The sequence below is a fragment of the Telopea speciosissima genome, chromosome 9 (assembly GCF_018873765.1).
Source record: "Telopea speciosissima isolate NSW1024214 ecotype Mountain lineage chromosome 9, Tspe_v1, whole genome shotgun sequence".
Taxonomy (NCBI): domain Eukaryota; kingdom Viridiplantae; phylum Streptophyta; class Magnoliopsida; order Proteales; family Proteaceae; genus Telopea; species Telopea speciosissima.
The window spans coordinates 13,495,905-13,518,834 of record NC_057924.1 but is presented as its reverse complement, the minus strand read 5'-3'; the positions used below and the strand labels follow the sequence as shown (position 1 = coordinate 13,518,834).

The 22,930-nt window shown below is 38.4% G+C and overlaps 1 protein-coding gene across 1 annotated transcript; it reads right to left on the bottom strand.

Moving 5' to 3' along the window:
• Positions 1-20: 20 nt before the first annotated feature.
• LOC122640338 (monothiol glutaredoxin-S17-like) lies at positions 21-20,877 on the bottom strand. Its single transcript, XM_043833499.1, has 3 exons — positions 20,645-20,877; positions 20,230-20,304; positions 21-1,162 (listed from the first exon to the last, which is right to left on the bottom strand). The coding sequence occupies exons 1-3, from the start codon at positions 20,813-20,815 to the stop codon at positions 200-202; spliced, it is 1,209 nt and encodes a 402-aa protein (XP_043689434.1). The 5' UTR covers positions 20,816-20,877; the 3' UTR covers positions 21-199.
• Positions 20,878-22,930: the final 2,053 nt, after the last annotated feature.

The following is a 22,930-nucleotide window of genomic DNA, read 5'->3' as shown; positions in this document are numbered from 1 at the left end:
GGAAAATTAGATCTCTATCAACAAAAATTTGACCAGATTTTATGATATTCCTTTCAATGAATATCAGTGTCCAAATCACAGGATAAAGTAAATTAAGATCACCAATATGCAAGTATCTTCATGCAAACTCATTAACCATTTAAATTGAAAGTTGCCATCATGTTATTTGAACAATATATATTCGGAGTGAATAACAGGCCTACTCGGAAAGCGTAGACTTGAGCTCACCACTTGTATGCAGTTCCAGTACAATATCACAACCTCCAATCAACTCGCCTTTGTAGTAAAGCTGAGGAAAAGTAGGCCAGTTTGAGAACGTCTTCAAGCCCTGCCTCACTTCCTCATCTGTTAGGATGTCGAATGACCCAAAGCTCACACCCTCCTCCCTTAAGGCATTGACAACCTTAGAGCTGAAACCACAACGTGGAGCATCAGGTGTACCCTTCATGAAAAGCATCACTGCAGAAGAAGATATCACTTTCTTCAACCGGTCCTCAAGAGGCTCTTTATCAGTGATCCTTTTCTCAGCCACACTCGAGCCAGTGGAGTTCGAGACAACACCCTTTCCAGACAAGGAATTAGGGGAGGAAACATTTCCTGATACATTCTTTTTTGCCTCCTCAGAGCCTGCTGCAAGAACTCCTCCGTCTCTAAGAATTTCTCTCAGTTCACCACTCTCATGCATTGCAATTACTATGTCAGAGCCGCCAAGAAGCTCTCCTTTGCAGTAGAGCTGAGGAAATGTTGACCAGTTGAAGAACTTCTTCAATCCCTCACGCACCTCATTATCTGTCAGTATGTCAAAGCTCCCAAATTTGGCCCCCTCCTCCTTTAAAATTTCAACGACCTTCCGACTAAACCCGCACTTAGGCTCTTCAGGGCTTCCTTTCATGAAAAGCATTAGCGAGTGTGAATGAACAAGTTCTTGCAGACGGTTTTTGAGTGGATCACTATGGTCTGACATTGATGAGCTTTCCTTTCGGGAAGAACCATTTTCCTTTGCAAACTCTCTGACACTTTCAAGGACAGCAGGTCCAGCAGCCATCCCAAGGCTGGCAGGAGCAGCCGCTTCTCCAGCATTGGTGGACCCTGCAACTTTAGCAACTTTGTTGGCCAGACTAGATGGATTTGCACCCTCCAATGTATCAACGTTCTTACCATCCTGACAAAGCATGCAAAGATAGATATCTTAGGAGGGATTAGAGGGGAAATGACGAGGTTCAGAAATCCAATCTGACTCGATTCAATAAGCAGTTGATGAACTTGGCTGACTTTCGTCACAAAATTACTGATTGACCCAGATGATTTAGAGTTGTATATCAACAGATATATAATATATTCATGATCATCCATTATTTGAATGCTAGGAAAAGACAAAATAAATATATCAAATATAATCAAGCCCAACAAACAAATAAACTAGACAAGTGAAAAATGCTCACAAAGGCAAAAGTATTGCAGACACAGTATGGAAATTTCAAACATCGGCAGCTCTAGTTATTACAAGTAGAAGGACATCAAATAGCAGAGTAGAATCGATTAAGCTCCTTTCTCGTTTTTCTTTCTTCTCTCTCCCCACCCTCACCCTTGTTTAATTAAGTAGCCTTTGCATTAGCTAAAACAAGAAACAAAAGGTAGAATATCAAGACTGACCTAACCACCATTGGATGGATTGGGTGAAATGATGATGCTAATTAAGCAGGCATCAAACACATATAAGATTCTAACCTATGTTCTTTACTCATATTTTACCTTTCTTTCCCTTCCTAAAATAACTTGAATGAAGATAGCAACCAGCAAAGTTACTATTTCTGCATTATTTCGTTAGAGAGATCCACGCTCAACACCGTTCTTCAGCCAAATACCATCTAATCTAATAACGCATGCTTGCAAAGAAAAAGGGGGGGGGGGGTCGTAGCAGTCGTTTGTAAAAATGATTAGCTGCTTATCCAGAATATGATTGCTGTAGCCAAGTCCCATATGGGATATCAATAAATAGATGATATTTTCATCCCTATTGGTCAATCATCTCTGAATAGTTCTCCAATCCCAAACAAAGATTGCTGCAGCCTACAAGAATTGCTCCAACACTAGCTTCAATTCCTCACTCAAGAGGTTTCTCCCACTGAATTTCAACAATCCATTTGCAATAATTCCTAGAATTGAAAAAATCAATGCTAAAATCAATCATTAATCTTCTTACAAATAGTCAAAATTTGTCTAATGACCATAATCAAGCATAAGCTACAAATCTGCCACTCTATAACAGAAGAGCTTCCTGTAAAAGAAACCAAAAAATCTAGAACACAAACCCTGGTATGATGTGTGATATTAGCTCCAGGTAATCAAGTAATACAGGAAAATGATAAGTGTGGAGACTTCCCATGTTTTTTCAGAACTGTCGCAGTAGTAAATGCAAACAATGATTCTGAAAAACTAGGAGAAAACAGGGAAAGAAAAAACAGAAGAATTGAGAGCTTGATTTTGTTACCCAGCACCATTTGAAGTGGGAAGACAGAAACAATGAGCCCCATCTAACACAAAATCTAAAACCCGACACAATATTATATTTGCAAAGCAACATAGATATCAAACCAAAAATGAGCTAGGTCAAGCTAGTAAAGGGTGATAGAGGGTAAATGTTGTACAGAGAAGGCACGGCCAAATAAGGAGCAGTAGGATCCTGGATGAACCAAAGGAGGACAAAATAATCTACCATGCAATGCTCGACCCACAAATCAAACTAGACAGTCTAGACTAGGAGTCCTGGATATTAATTGCCAGGCAAACTCGGTGGCTAAGACATTGGTAAACCTGTCTTCAGTGAACTGGATTGGTCCAGACTGAGCCCCACTGGATCACTCTGAATCAGCCAATCCAAACAACCGATCCTTCCAGATTGCCCAGAGTCCATCGGATCAGCCGATCCCAATCCTGACAAGATATACCCAATCCTTAAAACCTTTTCTCCGACGAACCACAATCAGCAATAGATAATCCTCCTTCCACCAAAAGGCATTCAAAATCCAGCAGGATAACCAATCTACGAACATGAAGAAGATCTAGGGTCTCTTCTCCCAAGTTAGCACCACCACCAAGCCCCAAGAAAGGGAAAAAATTTATAACACCCAAGCATTCCCACCCAATTCCGAAACCGTGCTCTCCCCACAAGTACCCTCAACCCAAGCCAAAAAGTTTTATTTCTGCACAAACATCAATCCACATTAGCTTAATGCCTTAATCTCAGTTTCTACAGCAGAGTAGTGGGTCTATTGAGCGCCTCAGGGCTATGTCATAATAGTTCCAAACACTTGCCCCGGATTAACATCCAACGGAATTTTGGTCTATACCAGTACCATAATATCAGATTGGGGAGGAAGATCTAGTCCAGTGTTTGTTTTTTCATTCTCATTCTCACAGATAAGAAAGTTATCGAGTTATCAAGCTTTCTTTCATCCTTTAGTTTACAAACCATCAAAGTGAAGCAATCCCAGGGTTCAAAAACCCAGTTGGGTTCACTACAGGCCCACCCAAAGAAATATGGCCCATTTATAAGAGGGTAATGGAAATCTTGTAATTAACCAGATTCTTTAAAGGGTCACTTGGTAAGTAAAAGGGCTAAGGACACAAAGGGAATTAATATTTATTGAGTAGGGATACTCTTGAAAGCAAAACAAATTGATGGACATGAGTAGATTAAAGGTACAGGGGGGTGTAATTTAGGAACTAACAATAAAAGAGTTTCAGAGAGCCAAGATACGAGGGTTGTCTTCAACCTTTGCTCCACAACGAGCAGCAATTCTCTTCGATTCAAATGATAAAACTTACTCTGTAGACTTCAGTTTGACCTAAGATTTTGGGCATGGGTGTGTAACACATAGGCCCCTTAGGGGTGGGCAATAGTAATACCAGAAATCAAATTTTATTCTTTTTTTTTTTTTTTTTGGTTAAAAGAAATCAAGTTTTATTCAATAGTGATATGAATGAAACTGCTTCTGGCAGTAAGTTTATATTCAGCCTGTTTGCAGGCTATGGTTCTCACGATGGAAGGGATTTTCAGAAGCAAGCGATGGGGGTTTTAATCACTTATGGCAGACTGATTTACAACCAGAATATTAGGCAGAAAGGATCAAGTATGAGGGATATTGATCAATCACATAGGGGTTGCTACTATCGCTAGTTGCAGAAAATTGAAGAAATTCCAAGATGACAGCACACAAAGAAGTAGATAGCAGAAAAATAACAAAAAAAGAGAATAAGAACTATAAAGGAAAGTGAACCTGGAAAGAAGAGAGAAAACCAGAGTAGCAGAGAAGAAGGGAAAAAGGCCACACACACACACCACACAGGTACACAAAACCCAAGTTTTCTTTTCATTCTATCTTTCCAATCGTTGGGTATCCACATTTAAAGAAAATAAAGACCCCTACAAATAGCAACTACTACCAGTCTAGGAAATTAACTCCACAAGGGAACTACTCAAATAAGGAAACTAATCTTAGGCAAATCCTTGCGTAACTAACTCTATCTAAAACTCCCATATAAATAGAAAAATTACAAATCATAAATGTTAGCAGATCTGAATTAGAGAGAATGGCTTGTGCATCTAATTAGACATCAAGCCTCTTAATTTATAATGAAAAAACTGAACTACAAATAGTACATGTAGTACAATAGTACAAATAGTAACAAAAGTACAAATAGTACAGTAATACAGTTACTGTTCAAAACACATGGACACAAAATAATTCTCAACACTCCCCCTCAAGTTGGAGCATAAATGTCACACATGCCCAACTTGACTAGAATAGGATGAAACACTTTGCCACTCAACCCCTTAGTGAACACATCAGCTAATTGATCAGAAGACGTAACAAAGGGAACACCAATGAGGCCGGTTTCAAGTTTCTCCTTGATGAAATGTCTGTCAACCTCCACATGCTTGGTACGGTTATGTTCGACAGGATTATGAGCAATGCTAATGGCAGCTTTGTTATCACAATACAACATCATGGGAAGATGGACAACAACACCAATATCTTGCAACAATCCTCTAAGTCATAACAATTCACAGATTCCTTGAGCCATGGCACAAAACTCTGCTTCAACATTGGACCTTGCTACAACATTCTGTTTCTTGCTACGCCATGTAACAAGATTCCCACCAACAAAAGAACAATATCCAGAGATGGATTTTCTGTCAGGTGAGCCAGCCCAATCGGCATCAATGTAAGCTTCAACCTTGAGATGTCCATTGGGAGATAAAAGAATGTCTTTTCCTGGAGCAAACTTCAAGTATTGTAGGATGCGAATAACTGCTCCCAAATGAGAGGAATAAGGATCATGCATAAATTGACTCACCAAACTCACAGCAATAGCTATGTCTGGTCGTGTGAGAGAGGTATATTAGTTTGCCTACCAATCACTAATATCAACCCTTATCAACTGGTTCACCATCTTTCTCCTTGAGCCTCGTAGTAGCTTCCATATGAGTGTCTGAAGGATGACACCCTAACAACCCAGTCTCATATAAAAGATCTAGAATATAATTTCTTTCAGATAGAAAGATACCCTTTGAAGACCGGGCAACCTCAATCCTTAAAAATTATTTTAGAGGGCCTAGATCCTTTATTTCGAACTTGCGGCCTAGGAAACGCTTCAATTTGTTGATCTCATCATCATTTCCGGTCAGCACAATATCATCAACATAGACTATGAGAATAGTTACCTCATCACCAACACGTTTGATGAATAAGGTATGATCAGTATTAGCATCATGTTTAGTACTACATAATTCAGTACATTTGGCATGCTACACATATACTTTAAACTAAAATCTTAATACAAGGTTGTATTCAGTAGCTTGTCATCACATCATACATTCAAACATAATATACTACATTTAATTAATACATAAATCATCATAGAACACCTATAGAATAATCCTACTCGCCTTCAAATGCGTTCCAAACTTTAATCCAATTCAAGTAGTCCTAACTCCATAAATAACCTACCTGTTCAAAGCTATTTTCGTGTCCTTTCTAGAGCACATGGGTTGTTGATTCCTTCATAGAAAAATTGTATTTTTGAGTCCTCTAATTACATCATCAAAAATCATGTCATTTACCTTTGAAATGACTGAGTTATGCCCATTTTACTGGACAAGGGTCATTCTGCCCCTATACCCAGAATTCTACCCAGGGGTTTGCATAACCCTAACTTTGCATACAAATTTGGCCCTATTTAGGAGCAGAATTTGGGATCGAATCCTTCTTCAATATTTCCCCCCTATATGTCTAGTTTACAACCTATCTAGAATCATTCACTTTTGATTTAAAACGAAGTAGATATGCCCTCTGAACTGACCAAAGGTCATTCTACCAGAACAGGGTATCCGAATTTTAATGGGATTAAACAAGGGGTAAAGATTGGAGGTTTTAACCTCACTCCATTACATCTATACCATCCTAATTTTAGAATACAATGGTGTACAATCAAAATCCCATTAATCTATGAAAGAAACACTTATGAAATCTAATTAAACAGTGAACAATAAGAACAAACAAACAAACTTACCTTCACAATGTCAATTACCCATCTATGGAAATCCAACACCTCTTTGGATTCTTTCTTTTTCTTAATCCTTTATTCAAATTCCAAAGTTCAGCAAGAAAACCCAACTCTTACGTAGAAAACCTCCCCCCTCTTTCCTATTTAATAATAAACCATAGCACCTAACTTAATAAATTAATATAACTTCTCTTCTCTTCTCCTCTCTTCTTCTTTTCTTGTCTCATTTGGTGTTGAGATTATCCACCAAATCCTATTTAAATTCCTAAGTAGAAGAATTCATCCTTTGCCATTCTAACTATATAATATTATAGCTAATATCTTGTTAGACTACCACAATAGTAATATATAACTTAGTCAAACTAGGAGGTTTACTCATCCCCAAGTCATGTGGCATCCTTACATTAGTTAAGTCCTTTGACCAAGTCCCACCCAAATGCTAGATGTCATCTCCAAGGCAAGACATATGGTCCAATCAAAGAAGACCACTAGTACTTAACTATTCATTTATACTTTACTATTCAGTTATACTAAAAAAAACATTAGAATAATATACTCTACATTATAATAACATTAATTTTCCATAATTCATTTAAACAACATATAAACATTATTAACAAAACCTCAAATTCGAAAAATATTGAAACAAGAAATGCGGGGCATTACATCCTCCCCTCCTTATAGAAATTTCGTCCTCGAAATTACTGTACCTTAATCATCAAACAACTTGGGGTATTTCATCCGCCTATCGAACTCAAGTTCTCACAATGCTTCTTGTCTTGAATGGTTCCTCTATAAGACTTTCACCAATGGAACAACTCAATTCCGCAACACTTTGTCCTTTCGGTCGATGATCTCCACCGGTACTTCCACATAGGACAAATCGTCTTTCAATTGCAATGGTTGATAATTCAAAACATGAGATGGATCACCAACATATTTTTTTAGCATTGATACATGAAATACAATATGGACATTGGATAACTCAGGTGGCAAGGCAAGTCTGTAAGCCACTAGTCTAATTCTATCAAGAATCTCAAATGGTCCCACATACCTGGAACTCAACTTTCCTTTGTTTCCAAACCTCATAATTCCTTTCATTGGAGCTACCTTAAAAAATACTCAGTCACCTTCTTCAAATTCTAGAGGTTTCCTCCTCGAATCAGCATAACTCTTCTGCCTACTTTGAGCAATCTTCATCCTATCTTGTATCAACTCCACCTTATCACAAGTCTGTTGTACTATTTTTGGCCCCAAAATCTATCTTTCTCCCACTTTGATCCAGCAAAATGGGTGATCGACACTTCCTTCCATACAAAGCTTCATATGGAGCCATCTTGATTGTGGATTGATAACTATTGTTATATGCAAACTCAATCAACGCTAAGTGGTTGCTCCAAGTACCTTTAAAATCAATCATGCATGCCCTCAATGTCCTCAAGTATTTGCATGGTCCTTTCTGATTGACCATCAGTCTGTGGATGGAATGTCGTACTAAAATGCAACTGAGTACCCAAAGCCTTCTGTAAATTCTTCCAAAAGCAAGAGGTAAACCTTGGATCTCTGTCTGACACAATAGAAACCGGCGCTCCATGCAATTTTACTATTTCCCTCACATAAAGCTCTGCTAACCTGTCCGTTATAATTGATCCTAATAGGGAGAAAATGGACTGATTTAGTCAATCTGTCTATAGTCACCCAAACTACATCATAACCTTGTGGAGTCTTCGGTAATGACGTCGCAAAATCCATGGTGATATGCTTCCACTTCCATTCGGGAAATTTTAGTGGTTACAAAAGACCTGAAGGTCACTGGTGCTCAACTTTCACAAGCTGACATGTTAAGCACTTCGAATAGTTAAGTATAAATGAATAGATAAGTACTAGTGGTCTTCTTTGATTGGACCATATGGCTTGCCTTAGAGATGACATCTAGCATTTGGGTGGGACTTGGTCAAAGGACTTAACTAATGTGAGGATGCCACATGGCTTGGGGATGAGTAAGCTTCCTAGTTTGACTAAGTTACATATTACTATTGTGGTAGTCTAACAAGATATTAGCTATAATATTATATAGTCAGAATGGCAAAGAATGAATTCTTCTATGTAGGAATTTAGATAGGATTTGGTGGAGAAAATATCAACACCAAATGAGACAAGAAAAGAAGAAGAGAGAAGAAGAGAAGTTATATTAATTTATTAAGTTAGGTGTTATGGTTTATTATTAAATAGGAAAGAGGGGTGAGGTTTTCTACGTAAGAGTTGGGTTATCTTGCTGAACTTTGGAATTTGAAGAAAGGATTAAGGAAAAGAAAGAATCCAAAGAGGTGTTTGATTTCCATAGATGGGTATTTGACATTGTATAGGTAAGTTTGTTTGTTTGTTCTGATTGTTCAATGTTTAATTAGATTTCATAAGTGTTCCTTTTATAGATTAATGGGATTTTGATTGTAAACCATTGTATTCTAAAATTAGGATGGTATAGATGTAATGGAGTGAGGTTAAAACCTCCAATCTTTACCCCTTGTTTAATCCCATTAAAATTCGGATACCCTGTTCTGGCAGAATGACCTTTGGTCAGTCCAGATGGCATATCTACTTCGTTTTAAATCAAAAGTGAATGATTCTAGATAGGTTGTAAACTAGACATATAGGGGGAAAATATTGAAGAAGGATTCGATCCCAAATTCTGCTCCTAAATAAGGGCATGCAAAATCAGGGTTATGCAAACCCCTGGGTAGAATTTTGGGTACAGGGGCAGAATGACCCATGTCCAGTAAAATGAGCATACCTTAGTCATTTCAAAAGCAAATGACATGATTTTTTATGCTGTGTTTAGAGGACTCAAAAATACAATTTTCTATTAAGGAATCAACAACCCAGGTGCTCTAGAAAGGACTCGAAAACAGCTTTGAACAGGAATGTTATTTATGAAGTTAGGACTAATTGAACTAGATTAAAGTTTAGAAGTTTGGAACGCATTTGAAGGTGAGTAGGATTTTTCTATAGGTGTTCTATGATGAGTCATGCATTAATTGAATGAAGTATATTATGTTTGAATGTATGATGTGATGACAAGCTATTGAATACAAACTTGTATTAAGATTTTCGTTTAAAGTATATGTGTAGCATGCCAAATGTACTGAATTATGTAGTAGTACACATGATGTTGAAAGACATGTATGAATGGATAATTATGAATGAAACTCATGTATAAAACATATGAAAGGAATGAATAAGCATGATTAATTAACCCCAACATATTGCCCGATACAACATGCGAATCATGAAAATGAAATGGTGTGCTTTGGCACCGCGATCTATAAATGGTTGATGCTGATCTGTAAATGGTGTGCTTCGGCATCGCAATTAGAAATTATGTTATGATGACATAAGCTATGTGAGTCGTTGAGGCATAAGAAGGATGAGAACGTTACGAAAGATTATCATACATAAAGCCGTTAAGGCGAAAGAAAGATATGATATAACATGTATGATATACATATTCATGATCTCTACTTATGTAATCTGATTTACCATGATCAAAAGATTGAAGTAGAGTTAATGAATTGATGTGTATTTAAGCACTATTGTTTAATTATGCTCGTTGGGCTTTATAGCTCATACCATGGAAAAAAAAAAATGTATTTTTATGTTACATGACAAGGTAGTAAGGATAAAGGTAAAGGACCTGCTGATCCGCAATAGGCATGATCGAGAGTCGTTTTATAGTTGCGAACTCTCATTTTTAAGGTTATGGTTCTTTAGATCTTTTATGTCATAAGAAGTTCTGAATACAGTTTTACCTTAAGGTTTTGGAACTGTAATAAAGTTTAAGTATAGTATGCCAACAGTGTGTTTTCCCCATAAGTACGTGTATGTGAATGGGATCCTATAGTAAAAGTTTTAAAGTTATATCCCATTCCTACCTAAGTTTTCCGTTGATTTGTGGTATTCGTTCAAAGTTATGGATGTTTTATCCTGTGCGATACAGACGGGTTATGGGCCCCACCAAGCCCAAGGATCTGGGTCGTTATAGGGTTACTGTTCAAGTGAACAATAACTGTACTACTATACTATTTGTACTTTTGTTACTATTTGTACTATTGTACTATTGTACTACATGTACTATTTGTAGTACAATTTTTTCATTATAAATTAAGAGGCTTGGTATCTAATTAGATACACAAGCCATTCTCCCTAATTCAGATCTGCTAACATGATATCAGAGCAAATCTCGAATTAGGGACCTCTCCCTTTCCTTTTTTTTCTCTCAATCTCGATCTCTTCTTCCTTCTTATCCCTTTCTTGATCTCCTTTTCTCTTCTTTTTTTTTTTCCCTTTTTCTGTCCTTTATTCTCATCATAGGGCAGTACTGATGAGGTGATCAACAGATCCAGTTGCTGCCCTCTTGGAGTTGCTGGTTTCTGTTGCTGCTAGAAGGCTGGTTCAACAGGTTTGAGCATCATTCAACAAGTTTTTTTATCATTCCCCCTTTACATCGATTTTCAAAAAAACAGGTTTTTTTAAAATAAAAAAAAAAACTCTGGCAACATCGATCAAGGGGATTGATCTCTTAATTGTTGCTATTTTTTTAAGACTACCTCCTGATTCTTCAAGGAATCTATTCTTCAATTTCTGACTTCATCTTGGAAGTATTCCTACTGTAATCATGGGTGACTTGGACCTCTCTTCTGCTGCTGAAGAATCTGGTAAAACTGAATACCATAATTTTCCTCTTAATCCCATTAAATTGGATGGCTCCAATTATTTGATCTGGTTTAGATCTGCAACCTTTGCCATTGTTGGCTGTGGCCTTACTGGTCATATTGATGGCACCACTGCCATGCCCACTACTCCTGGTTCTCTTAAAGCTAGGTGGATTGCAAACAATAGTGTTCTTATGTCCTATCTGATTGGCTCGATGCAACCAGACCTTGCTAGTGGATTTCTTCTCCTTGATACTGCATCTCAGATTTGGTTTGCCTGCAAGGAAACTTACAGATAGCTTGGTAATGATGCACAAATCTATGAAATTCGGAAAAAGGTCATTCACACTACTCAAGGAGAATTGTCTATCTCAAAATATTATGCTACCCTATGCAGTCTTTGGCAACAATTGAACCATTTTTCTGACTTTCATCCTACTATTGCTCTGATACCATGTTAGCAGATCTGAACTAGAGAGAATGGCTTGTGTATCTAATTAGACACCAAGCCTCTTAATTTACAATGAAAAAACGGCACTACAAATAGTACATGTAGTACAATAGTACAATAGTACACATAGTAACAAAAGTAAAAATAGTACAGTAGTACAGTTACTGTTCAAGTGAACAGTAACACATGGACACAAAATAATTCTCAACAACAAAGCATCCCAATCGCATGGCCTAGCTGTTAGAGTTCATGTAATAAGGGTGTAGTATATATGTAATTTCTCTTATTATTGGCTAAGTGAATCAATATAGGGGAGAGAAGTATATTCTCTCCCACACAATTTCTACCGTCACTTCGTCTTCTCCTTCTTCAACCTTCTACTCTCATCTTCTCTTTTGCCCTCTTGCTCTCTCGCAACTTCTATATTCCAAATGGTATTAGAGCCCACGGTTTTGGTTTGAGAGTCTTGCTACAAGTTCTTCGCTCCCATTTCCTCTCCTTGGAACCTTAGGTTACAAAGGGAGTTCCAAGGAAGAGGCTATTATGTGAAAAGTTCGAATAAGTCATGAGATGATCTTGGATGAAGAACATAGAAATACCAAGAGAAGGTCTCATGTGAAGAAGTGGATATTTGGAGCTTAGATCGACAAAGACAATCAATCTCTCTCACATCGGGAAGTTGTTGGACTATAAATAGGGTCCATTTAGATCGCCCAAGGATCACATCCAACCTCCCCATGGTCTTGGTAAGTGAAGAAGAGAGTTTTTGAAGCATAACTCAATTCTCCTTGGTTTGAAAGGTACCGCCAGGATTATTTTATGCCCTTTTTTGTTCTTGAAATGTTGTATGTGATGCTTTTGGCTGCCTTGTGTTAGTGAGCTATGTTGATTGGGCCTCTTCAGGTGTCCGGCAGTTGTTGGACCATGGATAGGGTACAATTAGATCGCCCAAGGGTCACATCCAACCCCCCCCATGGTCTCGGCTAGTGAAGAACAGAGCATAACTCAATTCTCCTTGGTTTGAAAGTTACCGCCAGGATTATTTTATGCCCTTTTTTGTTCTTGAAATGTTGTATGTGATGCTTTTGGTTGCCTTGTGTTGGTAAGCTATGTTGATTAGGCCTCTTGAGGTGTCCGACAGTTGTTGTACCATGGATAGGGTACATTTAGATCACCCAAGGGTCACATCCAAGTATCCAATCCCCATGGTCTTGGCTAGTGAAGAAGAGAGTTATTGAAGCATAACTCAATTCTCCTTGGTTTGAAAGGTACCGCCAGGATTATTTTATGCCCTATTTTGTTCTTGAAATGTTGTATGTGATGCTTTTGGCTGCCTTGTGTTGGTGAGCTATGTTGATTGGGCCTCTTGAGGTGTTATGAGGTGATGTTACACCTTGAAGAGTGTATTTGAGTTGGATTTCTTTGAGTTGTGTGTTTGTTCTTCTTACTGATTTTTTTCCTTTTAACATTGGGAAGGAGTATTTGGGTAGAGTATGTACTCCCCATTTGGCTTGGGTTTCGTCCCTGCTTTGTAAGTGTGTTCCTACATTAGATCAGTGGACCTGCGGAAGCTTCGGCTAGTGTTTCGAGTAGTTCTCATCCTACTCAGATAGCCATTGAGAATCCCAGCACCCAAATTTCCATTGTGAAATTGGACAACATCAACTACTTGGACTGGGCTCATTCTGTGAAGCTTTCCCTTCGGAGTAGGAGGAAGCTAGGGTACATTATAGGCACCATTCAAGCCCCTAACTCAAGTGATCCAACGTATCAAAAATGTAAGACCAAGAACTCTACTGTTATGACTTGGTTGATTTTCTCTATAAAGCTAGAGATTGATAGGAGGTTTATGAGAAAGGAGACTACCCAAGATATTTGGGATAGTGTCTCCAAGAGTTTTGACCGAGTGAGTGACTTAGCTAAGGTTTACCAACTCCTCCAGAAGATCATCACAATGAAACAAGGAGACAGGACAATTTCTGAATATTACATTGTTATTGGTCTCTGGGAGGAGTATGACCATAATAGGGACCTCCAACTATCCAATCCAAAGGATGAAGCAAAGGTCTACCGAATTCTGGAGAAGGAGCGTGTCCTAATCCTCCTTGGTGGGCTGAAACCGGAATATGAACCAATCCGGGTACAAATTTTGAGTCGGTCTCCTCTTCCCTCCTTAAATGAAGTCTACAACTACTTACAAAGTGAGGAGACTCGACAAGTGCCCATAGAAACTGCACCATCTCTTGAGCAGTCTGTTCTTACTTTTAGCTCCCACAGAGATTGGCGTAGTGGAGGAAGATGTAAAGGGCAACCCCGTGGGGATGACAAAAATAGACTCAGATGTGATCACTGTGGGAAACCTGGGCACACTAAAGAGCGGTGTTGGGTGCTTTACGGCCATCCTCTAGTATGTGTGGTGGCAGGAGAGGGGAGTTAGAGCATACACTGTGATGGTTGAGACTGAACCTATGGGGTACCCATCTGGACTACAAACAAATCACAATTCTCTCACACGAGAGCATATTGCAGCATTTCGCAAGGTTATGTCACAGCCAATGTACAAAAACTTGTCATATCTCGGTCGAGATATAGAGAATTTCAAGTATCTCGACTTGACCGAAACAAAATGCATGCTCGAAATGAAAATATGCAATATCTCGACTGAAATTTTGGTCATTTCGTGAGATTTCGAGACATTGTAACATCGCGCCAAAATATCGGCAAGATGTTACAAACCCACCTTATAAAAAAGACCAAGTCTCGCGACTCTTTGATACAGATCAAAGCATCCGCAAGGAAGACAAGCTGCCCTAACCATAGGGCCATAGTTGGATCCTTAGTTAGTTTTATACTTAGTTTATTTTAGCTTTAGTTCATTCTATACTTAGTTCTTTTTTTAGCTCTTAAATTGAACCGGTCCAACCAATGGTCCAATTTAAGTTACTCTTTTCTATTGGCTAGTTTTGTTTTAATCCTATTGGCTCTTAGAGCATCTTTTAATTAATTGTTTTAAAGCTATGTTAATTCCTACCCCTCCACGATTTTTAGAGGGAGAGTGTAATAGGATTGGGCCTTGGGCCATATTATTTATTAATGAAAACGTGGGAGGCTCCCCCACAATTAGACTTTGAAAAAATCGATCTCTTTGTTGCTGCTATTGTTGCTGCTGGTTATCTCTTTTGAGAGTGAGTCTTGTGAGTCATATCAAGACAACCTTGGGAATCATATCAAGGTGAAGGGTAGGTGGATCTCCTACAACTCCTTGCATCTGTTCATGATCGGGAGGTCTTCTTCAATCAACTTTCAAGCTACTGCTGCTGCTGATCTTCATCCCAGTAAGTTATTTACAAAATTCTACAAATAACCCTTCTTCTCCTCATCCTCTAACCTAGACCTACACTCCCCAATCGATTCCCATAAACCCTAATCTCCATAGAATCCATTCAAACTTCAACCACAGATCCATTAAATCCTCCCCTCCAGTCGACCTAGTTTACAGCCCCATCTATCGTATAAACCCTAATTCCCCTTCATCTCTGTGAAACCTAAAAACACCTAACATCTGTCCAGCACTAATCAACCATCCAAATCACACCAAACTTCAACCGAATCATCCTCTCCATACCAGTAACCCTCGACCAGCACCCCTTGACCTGATTCCCCCTCTGAACCCAAGATCTCATCATCCCCTTCATTCCTAAAACCCGAAACCCTAATTTCCTAAAATTCAAATCTTCACTCAAACCCCTACAATTCCTACCTCATTAGACTCCAATAGACCTGCCTAGCTTTACCCAATAAACCCCAACCTCATTGTCCAAACCCTAACCCTAATTTTGACCTAAAATTCCCAATTCTGCCCATCGGCCAGCACCTTTGTGAGGGCCTGATCTACCTGGTTCCTAGTAGGTCTCCTACGGTCCTACCTATCTAGAACTACATTACTCTCGGTCGAAATGAGCTCACAAGACTGCTGATTTTCGTTTTTTTTGTCCTATTTCTTCATTCTTCACTCATTTTCGGTGACTTTTGATTTGTTCTTCGAATCTTCACCACATCTAAGCCAGAAGCACTTGGGGGAGTCAATATTGAACCTTCTTAGCACATCAGTGAAGCATTTCCACTATTTCAGGTAAAACCATTTTCTCCAAAAATGTTTTTTTTTTTTGGAAAAAAACATGATCAATACCATTTTCTCCATTTCCTTCTCATTGTCTTTTTCAAGATTTGGCGACAAAGAGGATTATTGGCAGTGGATGTAAGGAGAAAGAGTTCTACCTTCTTGAACCCAAAATATCCTTTTTGCCTATAGCTCAGTCCTATGTGTGTGTGTGTGTGTGTAGTGACAACAGTACTGTTGATTTTGTGATGCTTTCGCATCAACGTTTAGGCCATCCTTCTTTTGTTATTATTGAAAAAAATAGTTGCAACACTTGATTTCTTCTTTTTCTTCTTCCCATGTTTTTCAGTGTGAACCATGTATGTCTGCTAAACATTGTCGTTCTTCTTATCCCTATCATAGAAATAGATTTACTATTCCTTTTCATATTGTGCATATTGATGTTTGGGGATCCACTCCCACTACTTCTTTATTTGGTTATCGCTAGTTTGTTTCATTTGTTGATGATTGTTCCTACATTGCCTGGACTTTTTTGATGAAACACAAGAGTGATGCTTATGATGCCTTCAAAATTTTCTATCAAATGATTTGTACTCAATTTGATAATAAAATTAAAATTGTTCGTTCTGATAAAGGGGGGGGTTAAATGTATGGTGGACTCCAAAACTTTTTAACCGATAATGGCAATATGCATCAGCTTGCTTGTATTGACACCCCCCCAACAGAATGGGGTAGATGAAAAGAAAAATCACCATTTGTTGGAAGTCACTAGGAGTTAGCTATTTGGCATGCATGTCCCTAAGACCTTTTGGTCTAATGCCCTTCTTGTTGTTGCCCTCTTAATCAACCGCATGCCCACTAAACTCCTTGGTTCCAAATCATTCCTTTAGAAATTCTGTCTCCTCAAGTTTCTCCCCCTAAGGTATTTGGGTGTGTCTGTTATGCTCATGTTAATAAATCTGCTTGACTCTAAACTTGACCCCAAGGCCCTCAAATGCCTTTTTTTTTTGGTATTCCCCTCTACCAAAGGCTATAAGTGCTACCATCCCTCTTCCTGAAGGCAAATTCTGTCCAAAGATGTCACCTTCTTTGAATTTGTTCCTTTCTCTACTCCTCATCAACATCATCTTTAAGGGGAGAATAGTGAGAGTGAAAAGGCTGCCACTGTCACCCCTTCTCCTCCACCCTTTTGCATGTTCTTCCATTTCTAAATGATATTGGGAAACACAAAGAAGTGGATATTGTTGATGTTGTTGATCATTCAGGGGGTTCTGGTAATGAGGAGTTACTTGTGTAGTAAAGGAAGGGAAAGAAGAAAATACAAAGAGTCCACTTTGGATTCACATCCTGATATCCTCCTTCTTCAGTCAGGAAACACTCCTTCCCCCCCCCCTTCTGAGTTAGATCTTCCCATTGCTATTCGAAAGGGAAAGAGAGCTTGCACTAATCCTCTAGCCAAGTTTGTTTTCTATGATGCTCTCTCTCCTGCAAGTGTTACCTTTTTTGTTGCTCTTTCCTCCATTTCCATTCCCAAGAATGTCACTGAGGTCATGTCTGGCCCAAAGTGGAAGGAAGCTGTCTGAGGAAATGATACCACATGAGAAGAATTGTACTTGGAAGTTGGTTGATCTTCCCAGGGGGAGAGATCCAATTAGATGTAGATGGGTCTACAAAATCAAGTACTGATCAGATGGCATTGTTGAGAGATATAAGGCTAGGTTGGTGGCCAAAGGGTACAATCAAGTGTATGAGATTGATTATCAGGAGACAGTTGCACACATGGCTAAACACAATTCGATATGAATTCTTTATCATTGGCGGCCAGCAGTGACTGGTCATTGTATCGGTTTGGATGTGAAGAATGCTTGCTTCCGTGGTTACTTAGAAGAGGAAGTGTACATGCAAACTCCACCAGGCTTCAAGTTTCCCTCAGTTGAAGGGAAAGTGTGTCTTCTTAAAAAGGCACTATATGGCCTCAAGTTTTAAACATATTTTATTACTACGATTAATGCCCCCAAGTTTCAAACACTTGGGAGTTCTCCAGCCACTTATTATTAGTTTGACTGGAAATTGACCATCATACACAGCCAAAATAAAAGATCTCCAAGGTTCTGCGGAAAACCAGAGGCTTAAAGAGATTGTGGGATGCCCCAACACAAATATGTTTATTTTATCTACAACTTCTTAAGGCCATGAATAACCAGGCCAAATCCAACTTTCCAAAGCCACAACTGTTTCCTAATATAAGACTCTTTTTATTTTTGGGACAAATATCCTAATTTCAGACTCTTAAATTTATATGTTGAAGCTTTGGCAAGTGGCTCTTCATACAGCAGCTTCTTACCACACTCCAACACTGGTAGACTGGAAGTATGGATACTAAAACCTCATCTTTTCAACCCTGGTTTGAGCCTAAAAATCAGCAGAGATCTCACTAGCCTTATAGGTAGTCTCTATAAGTTGTTGGCAGTAGTCCTTGCCTCTCGCCTACTCCTAAAGAAGGTCTTTATAGCATCAAATCTCAACATCAAGAAGCCTATAAATAAGGTAGGCATATATAGGGTAGCTCTCCAATTGCCAATGATTGCATTGAAGAGTAGTGAGTCTTGAAGTAAACTTGACTTAGAGGAAGCTTATGACTATTTTTCTTGCAAGTATTGGAAAATACTCTTTGAGGAGAATGGCATAGGGAAGAAAATGGAGGAAATGGATGCAGAATAGCATGACCAAGCTGTTTTTTAGCTACTGACTCATATGGGGTTTCTTTGGAAGCTTTAACTGTGTCAAGTAGGGATACCTCTCTACCTTATTATTTATTTTTGTGGTATAAAGTATGAAAAACTGGTTCAAACTTCAAAGAGAAGAAGCAATGGACCTAACAAAGACTAATTAGTCTAGCCTAACTATTTCATATCTCCAATTCACTAACGAGGCAACAACATAGTTCTTTTTTCAAGGCAAACAATGAAAATATTAGATTTCTCCTTGCATGCTCTGTGCTTTTAGGTCAATGTATAAGTCTAATAAAATGTCATTTTTGGGGTTTCAGAGATTGCTGAAGTTGCGGGTTAGAGTATGGGACACATTCAATCTTTGTACCCAGAAATGCCATTAGGACCAAGAAACAGACCTTCCTCCATTCGGGATCCAATTGTTGAAGAATGGGAGAAACCTTGCAAGGTGGAAGTAAGAAATTAAGTTTCAACTTCAGTCAAGGTTTGAGTCGTTACAACAACTACAACAAAAACAACTCAGCCTTATCCCAACTATATAGGGTCGGCTACACGGATCCTTGCCCTCCAATCAGCCCTACTTGAGGCCTCAAGGTTTGAGTCATTACTGAACCAAAATAGTTGCATTTTTACAACCCCAAAAAAAAAAAAAAAAAAAAAAAAAAAAAAAAAAACATGCATTTATTTCTCTCAAAGTTACTCTGCCCTTTACAAGACTTCAGCCAATTTCAACAAAAGCAGCAAAATATTTTGGTTTCAAGCATGTAAACCAATATATGCCGGTCAATCTCTGCCTAAATATGTATCCATTTAAAATCATGGTTGGTAGGGTGCTATCCATATAGGATAAAAGAACATCCTGGATTCCTGATCAAAAGCACATTATCAAATCATCCTTATACTTCACATCTTTCTTCTTGATCCTGTTCTGAGTAGCTTCTAGGCTCGAGTCTCTATAGAGATGAAATTTTTGTAGTAAGGTACGGATGGTTTGAAGAAATATTCTCTGGTAAATTGGAGATCTATATGCTAGAACAAAAAGGAGGGAGGTCTTGGCAACGCACTTGAAATTAGCACATCACTTTTCAGGCCAGTGGAACACTTCTCGTCATGCCTTCAGTGTTTGAAAACACTAGAATACCAAAAAGCCAGTGCATCAAGTGAAATGATCAAGAATATTCAACTAAGCCCGAAGTACAACCTTAATGAAATAATGATCTCCTTTTGTGGAACATCATCGGGTGGTTAACTTTAAACAATACCATGATGTAGTATACTCAATCAAATGCATATCCACTAATCCTCATATATGGATGCATACTTTGAATGAGGGCGAGGAGGAGCTACCTAAATTTATTATCAGCAAGCTTTTCATTATAAGAGAAAGTCCCTTATAGAAGTTACAAAAGGAAATAAGCTTCAAACGTTAATTATTGCTTTGAAACAAAACCCGAAACTATATCTTAAAGTTTACCTTCATTATATTCCGGAAAGTAGAACATAAATACCATCTCTCTCAATCATGTCTCTTTGCACACTTGCCTCACAGTGTTTAACATGATTGCATATTATATTTGATAGAAAGCAACTTATTACAGTAAGAGGGGATATAAATTTATATTCCAAAATAGGCATTGCTGAACTGACCTTGAAGAAGACAAAGAAAGGAACTGCAGAAATGGAAAATGCCTCGGAGAGTTCTGGTTGTTCTTCAGCTTCAACCTGCAGAAAAGCAACACAAAACGAATTGCAATAACAGCATGATCATTTAGAATGGTTAAATGATAACCTAAGTAATAATCAAAACACCACACATGAAAAAGAAACAAATAAATAAGAACCCCAACACCCACTCGAAGAAAGTATACCAAAAGAGACAATAGAACAAAAATTTAGCAACACCTTTTACGAGTTTTCACAATGACTGAATCTAACACATAACGTCTATTGGGAATAGAGATACTACAGAGCACAAGGATAAGAACCCAACTACACAACGAGGGTTTAACATAAAAACAGAAATCAAAGACATTGATAAACTATGAGATGATAGAAAACAAACCCTGAAGAAATGAGCGTTGGGAAAATCGGTGGCGAGATGGGAAAAGACTTGATCCATATGCTTGGACGCTTCGCACCATGACGCCCAAAAGTGAAGAATAACTGGTGAGCCCTGGCGGAGCACTTCATCAAGCTCCCCCTTTGATTTCAGATCCTTCACAGAACCACCCATGTTTGATGTCTCCTCTTCGAAACAGACTACTAGTAGAAGAAGAAGCAGAGTAAACGAAGACAGCAGCTTTTAGCAGTGTTGAAGACCACTAAACGGAAATAAGAACCTAATAACTTTTTTTTTCTGGTAATAGAACCTAATAACTAAATAAATGGAAAACATGAGAGAGGATGCTTTCCCTCACCAGATTTGTGCCACGTGGCACATGAATTCGAAAATTCCAACCAAATAGGATAAGTAGGAATTAGGATCACTACTTTAGGTTTTTAAAGGGACATTCTATTTTGTTCATCCAAAAAAAAAAAAAAAGGGACATTCTATTTTGTCTCTTTCTTTCATTATTTGAGTAAATTTTGACCCTTCTTTTCAGTTATAAAATTAGGATTGGACTAAAAATTTTTGGGCTAATTTCTTTCGCTCCACTATACTTTATATTGAACTTCTTCTCAGATTTCACAAAAAAAACTTTCACCTCACTTTATCCATGTTACTTTAAAGAGAAGAAAGAACTCTATTCGAAAGTGGTGCCATACAAAATAGGGCAAAATGACTACCCCGCCATCCATGAAAGGTGGTAAGTCCACCCCTCTTGATGCTTCGGTGTGTGGTCTCATTATCCCCCATGCTAGCCTAAGGGATATGCTCCCGGACACAAAACTCTTCCCCTATTTTAAAATACTAAGATTACCCCTTTATAGGGATGTCAATCGATCATCCTCGAATTTCAATCTGTTTCATTTGGGCCTAATCATTCTCCCCCAATTTAAAGCCCCACATTATTACCGCGTCATTTGGTTAATTGGGTCTCATAGACCATGCATGATTACGTTTATATTTGGTCGGTTGGTTACCGATCAAGTTAATTCGGCTTATCAAGCTATAAATGATCTTTAAATGGGGCTAATTGGGGTACAAATGGATTATAAACTGGCCATAAACAAGTTCATCAAGCTATAACAGGCTAATCGAATGGTCTGATTGGTTACCAGTGTCGGTCGGTCCTGCTTAGGAGCCTATCAGGATACAACCAAGCACCTTGGTCTAGGCCTGACATCATACCGTCTACTAACTGGTCAGTCCACCCTCAAACTTCACTACTTAGGCCTATCGTTGCGGGCCAGTTTTTGACACCCCTTACAGCTTTTTATTTTTTGGTAGAACCCCTACTCCTTTACATGAAGGCAGATCAGGTTCTCGTATGTGGAATCCAAGAAAGTAAGTGGATTCCATCTGTGCTCCCATAGGCATACGAGAATGGTTCTCATATGAGAACCTGATCCAGCCTCTCTCTCTCTCCAGACGCCTGTCCGCAAAACAGCCAAAGCAACACCCCGTCTAGTAGGAACCCATCCTAAACATCCTTGCTAGTTGATGGTGTTGGTGAGGTTACTCGGATCTATTGCGAGCTGGTCTATGTAGGTGCTACCATGCGAGTCATCGACATTAGCGACAACCTCAACATCAATCATGAAGGATCACATTCTACCAAGTCTGACCTATCAATCGGTTACAGACTTGAAGAGTATGTCGCCATTGTGATTCTAGCAGTCCCTTATGTTTAGGATCAAAAAAATTCATGAAGCATAGTCAGATAAGATGGTTATTTAAGAGCCGATAAGTTTCAAGAATGATCAAGCAAATTAGATTCGAAGCAACGATGTTGTTCAAGGATTTGGTTTTAAGCAGTGAAGACATTGGATCAGTTGCTTCAAGGAGTAAAGGCGAAACCAAAGATTTCTCTTCTTTTACCAAAACCAATGATAACTTTGGGGAAATCACCTGTTGTTCTCAGTCTCGTCACCCTCATTAGCCTTACTTAAAGAGATGCATTTCGAAGATGCTTCAAAACTGTAGTTAATATTTCTTCTGATTTTCTGACAGTCTTATGAAATTGTCCCAAAAAGATATGACATTTTTGTTGTGCTGAAGAAATCTAGCTCGATAAATAGGTTTCATTAATAGTTTTCAGTAGTGATTTTGTTCAAAGTTGTTGTTATCCAACCCTTTTGTTTCTTTATTTTTAGGTTTTCTATGTAAAATTTTCCCTTATTGTTTGTTTGATTTATAAATCCATATAACAAAAGACTGTAACTGCTTACTGATTTTGTTGTTCTC